Below are 5,469 nucleotides of genomic sequence, written 5' to 3' on the forward strand. Positions count from 1 at the left end.
GGAAACAATGTGCGGCACACTGTTGTTCGATTGCTGCTAGCTACCTACTTGCAGTTATATATAACAAGTGTTGTCTGTTGCGTTGGGGTGCTTCATGATAAAAAAAATGATGATATGGGCACTTTGGCGGCATCAACTCAATCATCTCTACGATGACTACTCCCCCGTTTTATAATGTACTCCCTCCGTTTCCAAATATAAGTTTTTTTAGTGATTTCAACAAATGACTACATACAAAGCAAAATGAGTGAATTTACACTCTATAATATGTTTACATGCATTGTATGTTGTAGCCATTTGAAATGTCTAAAAAACTTATATTTAAAAATAGAGGGAGTAGTGCGTATATATTTTTTAAGAAGTTAATTTCATAAAATTTCATTAAATTTATGGATAAATTTATTTACTCTTAATAAAACGTAAAATATAAAATTTACAATGTAGTACATATAGGTTTTTTAAGAAGTTAAACTTTATAAAATTTGATCAAGTTTACGAAGAAACTATTTGTATCTACTATACTAAAAATATAATTTATAAAATCATATTTTTTTCCGCAAGCTTGATTAAAATTTATGAGATTTGACTTTAAAAAAATCTATATGCAATACATTATGAAACGTACTAGAAAGTATAACGATTCGACTAGCGGCAGCGGTAGGTACGGCGTGGGGGCCACCACCCACGGTCTAGAAGATTGGTTAGATCCGATAAACATATTGAGTTGATATAAGTGGCAGGCTCTATCACTCTATCCTCTTCCCCCCTTTGCCGGCCGTCCCCCCTATCCTCTCTGAGCCGAGTCCGATCTGCTGCTCTGCTCCTCCTGAAAGCAGGCCAAACAAGGTAAACAGCGGCGATGCATCCCTTCCTCTTCCTGCATGTCGATCGCTTTCTTCTCCACCTGTACGGCTTGTTTTTCCTCCCCTTTGTTGGCTGTGATATGAAGATATGATCCGGCGGCTTTTCCTCGTCTTATCCATCCCCCATGGTGTTCTTCATCAAGTAGATCTTCTTGTCAAACTGGTGCCACGAACTGCGTCTTTCAAAGCCAGGGTTTATATTAGTTTTTTCTTTGTTCGTTATTTATCCTCTGTTAGGAAATACAGTACTACTAGGGAGCACTTTGACAGACTCTGTTCCATTACAAGCTGGTCTAGAACTATAGTTATAGGCTTACAGCTGCCAGGATCATGAGCATAAACTTTGCTTCAGATGATTGGTATTTGTACAATTGTACTCTCTAGTGACTGATTTTCTTTGGAGACAGTAGAAGCTTTCATCCAACTCACCAGTAACTGATACAGAGCTTTTTCACTACAATTATGGAAGTGTGAATATGCCTTTTCAAAGAAGATATTATGAGAGTGTTAGTGCCTTTCCAGGAAACATATTATGAGAGTGTTAACATCTTTCTCAGCATGTCGATTTAAGTTTTGTTTAGCTGTTGCACGTGTTTAATATCTGATTGACTTCCGTTACTCGTTCATGTTTAAAGATTGCTCAGTAGCCATATCACTGGGTACAAGGCACTCATGTTGCTGCCAGAGGGTTACTGAACACAGCACTTTCTTTGTCTTTGGATATGTCTTAACAGGCTCATCACTGAAAGAGGACTTCAAGTACATGGCCTTTAAGACTCTGCAAGCTCCACCCAGTTTAGCAAGGCCAGACAGTTGCAGTTTCAGTCCCTCCAACTCCAAGTCTTATTGTTATCAGCCAAAACCTCACTCAAGACCGCAAGCAAGAATTGCCACGAAGAATCGCCTTCAGAGTTCAGTCCTGAAATGCAGAGCCAATCCGCGTGGCCACATCGACGAGGTTGTCCAGCCCCATCAGGATCATCAGACTACTGAGATCCCCATAGTCCTGCACCAATCAGTCGTTTTCCCCGGCCAGACGCTGCAGATGCAGACGGTTGAGTTCAGATATCGCATCATGATGCAGACACTACTACTCCAGGAAGGCCGCAGCTTTGGTATCATCTACTCCAGCAGGAAAGATAGTAGGATGGCTGATGTTGGATGCATGGTCCATATCGTTCAGTGCGATAAGCTCGTCAATGACCGCTTCTTCCTGACGTGCGTCGGCGGTGATCGGTTCCGTGTCCTGGAGGTCGTCAGAACAAAGCCCTATGTCATCGCAAGAGTCCAGGTACTAAAAGACAGAGACTCGCCTGATTCAAGTAACCTGGGGTGCCTGATGCAGCAGGTGGAAGGGCACTTGAAGGACCTGACAATGCTTTCAGACAAGCTCAGCTGGAAACTAATGGGAGACCAGGCTAGGCAGCTCAGCAGGATGCATTCTCCGGAGTCTTTCTCCTTAGTCGTTGCTCGGTTGTTTGTCGAAGATCGTTCAGAGCAGCAATGGTTGCTCGGATTAGATGATACAGCACAGCGGTTGGTGAGAGAAGAAATGTATCTTCAACAGAGGAGCAAGTACCTGGCAGCCGTAGCAGCGATTAGGGACGCATTTGGGCAACTGTCCTGCAATAAGAAGCAGTAGCAGACCTGGTGCATTGCAGCTGCCATTCTGGTAATAGGAGTATGTTCGTGCTAGTGTGCTACATTCTAGTTTAATACTTACTTTGCTTCTGTCGTAATGTGTATGTATATATTTTATATCCTTGAATGTTTGTCTTTGTGGTGAAACTTCACAAATTTCTCGATGTACTCAGTTAATCACTCATGTATAAATACACCATTTCTAGTTTTTCAGAGATAATGATTAGTATATATACACCTACTGATCGAGAACGCATCAAACAAAACATCTGCACGCTTTTGTGTTCCTCTTTTTTTTTGACGGACAATGGCAGGTGCTCTGCCTTTTCATTTAGTAGGGGAAAAAACTGTACAGCTAGGCTGGAAAAACAGCCGGAGGGAGAGAAAGAAAAGGGCTAGGTCACTGTGAAGCAGCCTGGCCCAGAAAGAAAACACCTAAAACTCCCAAGCCCCAATAAAGAGGCTGATCTCATCTCTAATCATCACATGAACCCCAGGCACTGTTGCCATCTTGTGTTGGAAAACACGCCCTATTTCGCTCGTTCCATATATTCCAAGCAATATATACCGCCACCGTAGGTGCATGGAGGTTGTCGCACTTGATCTTGCATCTTGTTGTAGCCGTCTACCAGGACTGAATGGAAGTGGCACGGCAGCAGCAGTGGTCTCAAATTGCAAAGACGCAAAGGATTGCCATATTTCCTTGGCAAAAGGGCAGCCGAGCAAGAGGTGATGCGCAGACTCCGGAAGCTGATCACAGGTGCTGCAACTATCATTGTGAGGCCATCCTCGATTGGCAAGGCGGTCAGCAGTCCACAACCTGTTTTGGAGCAAGGTCCAAATAGAAGAATCTGATCTTTGGCTCAGCTTTAAGTTTCCATACCAATCCAAGCTGCGGCATTGCAATTCTAGTGATGAACTGAATGTTGTATGCCAACATAGCTGTAGCATCCATTCGAGGAGCGAATCCAAGTGATTTCATCCTCCCAATCATTGAGGAGGACCTGCTGCATGGCCGTTCAAAGGTTCAGCAGGGAGTCAAGCGTCTCAACATCGGTGATCCTGTTCAACCCAACCATCCAATGGTTATCTTGAAGATCATCTCGGACAGATAGTTGTTTCCTACGAGACAACTTGTACAGTTCAGGCACAAGATCCATGGGAGCCATCTGTCAGTTCAGAACCGTGCTTTTCTTCCATTTTCCGAGCTGAATGCTACTGCAGGCGGCAAAAAGCTGATGATCAGGATCATCACATGGGGTTGCAGTGCCCTTAAAAGGCCTGTCAATGTTGCCCCACTCGTAGCAAGGCCAATGCAGGCGAAGGGCCCTTCTGTAAGCTGCAAGCTCTTTGATGCCAAGGCCCCCAACAGATTTGGGGGCACAAATACGCTTCCAGTTCAGCAGGCATTTCCCACCATAGGTCTTATCATTGTTAAACATTGTTGTCACGTTACCATGTTGGTCACTGATGATAACGAAAGGGTGTGTCTAGGGCACATCTAGATGTGCTCTAGTTATTGCACATCTAAGTGAGTGAATCATGCATAAAGAGGAAAAGGAAAAAGAAAAGGAAAATATCCACACGAATCTCAACGTAAGATCAATGACATAGGACTTAGATGTGCAATACTTATGGCACATCTAGATGTGCTTTAGCAAAACTGATAACGAAATGCATGCCTTCGGTAGGGAGTTAGCCTTAGAGTAGAGAGATAGGATTCTTCTCAAATCAACTGTTGTAGTCTTTATCTCTCTGTAATCTATTTCTTCTCTCTCAAGTTGTACTCCCGCAACAACCTTCTGTAATGCAATCAGGGTTTAGACCCTGCCCTTCTAAACACGCAGGCGCTGCCTCGAACAAGGCACGACGCTTCATAGAAAGCTTACATGGTATACAGAGCCTCCTCTTCCCATCTCATCTAGCCACCACGCCTTCCGCCTCCGCTCTTGCCATGTCGTCCTCCTTCGGTACTTCCTCTGCCGGCCTAAGTGGTCAGGTCACCGAGAAGCTTACTTGCACCAACTATGTGCTGTGGCGTACCCAGGTGACGCCGCAACTGAGAGGTGCTGGGATCTTCGGCTATGTCGATGGAACCACGCCGGAGCCCGCCAAGGTCCTGGTCACCACATACACGGACAGGTAAGAACACGCCGCCCCAAGGTCTTGGATATCTGTTGAATAGCCTCTCCAACGTAGTCCTCGTGCTGGTCACATCCATCACCACGCCGCACGAGCTCTGGACTGCACTGTCGAGCATGTTCTCGTCGCAGTCCCGATCACGGATCAACAACATCCGGATCGCCCTCTCCACTGCGTAGAAGCGAACTCAGACGGTGGCGGCCTACTTTGCTCACATGCCGCAGATGAGAAGGTGGCTGCCGCAGCAGATGGCTCCTATGGCATCGACACAAACTGGTATGTGGACAGTGGCGCCACTAACCACATCATAGTCGAGCTGGAGAAGGTGACCATGTGCGAGAAGTACCGTGGCCAGGATCAAATCCACACTACCGCAAAGGGTGAAGGTATGAGGATTTGTCACGTTGGTCATTCAATTACTAAAACCCCCACTCGCAAAATTCATCTTAGGAAAATCTTGCATGTTCCTAGTGCCTCAAAAAGCCTTCTCTCCGTTCATCGTATTGCTCTTGATAATCATGTTTTTCTTGAATTTCACCCCTTCTTCTTTTTGATCAAGGATCAGGCACGAAGAGAATCATGTTTTGAGGTAGATGTTTTCGAGGGATTTACCCGTTGATTCCGGATATTAGAAGGTTCAATAAACAAGCATATGGTGTCACCAAACATTCATCAACCCGGTGGCGCGATCGATTAGGACATGCTTCTTTTTCATTAGTGGAATGAGTGCTTAGGAAAAATAAGTTCGTGTATGTTGGTGAGCGTAGTAGTGAAATAATTTGTGATTCAAGTCAACGTGCTAAGAGTCTTTAGTTACCTTATC

The 5,469-nt window shown here is 44.8% G+C and overlaps 1 protein-coding gene across 1 annotated transcript; it reads left to right on the top strand.

Annotated features, from left to right (window-relative positions):
- Nucleotides 1-708: 708 nt before the first annotated feature.
- LOC125514454 (lon protease-like) lies at nt 709-2,735 on the top strand. Its single transcript, XM_048679799.1, has 2 exons — nt 709-846; nt 1,598-2,735. The coding sequence occupies exon 2, from the start codon at nt 1,627-1,629 to the stop codon at nt 2,503-2,505; it is 879 nt and encodes a 292-aa protein (XP_048535756.1). The 5' UTR covers nt 709-846; nt 1,598-1,626; the 3' UTR covers nt 2,506-2,735.
- The last annotated feature ends 2,734 nt before the right edge of the window (nt 2,736-5,469 follow it).

This window comes from Triticum urartu, chromosome 6, assembly GCF_003073215.2.
Source record: "Triticum urartu cultivar G1812 chromosome 6, Tu2.1, whole genome shotgun sequence".
Taxonomy (NCBI): Eukaryota; Viridiplantae; Streptophyta; class Magnoliopsida; order Poales; family Poaceae; genus Triticum; species Triticum urartu.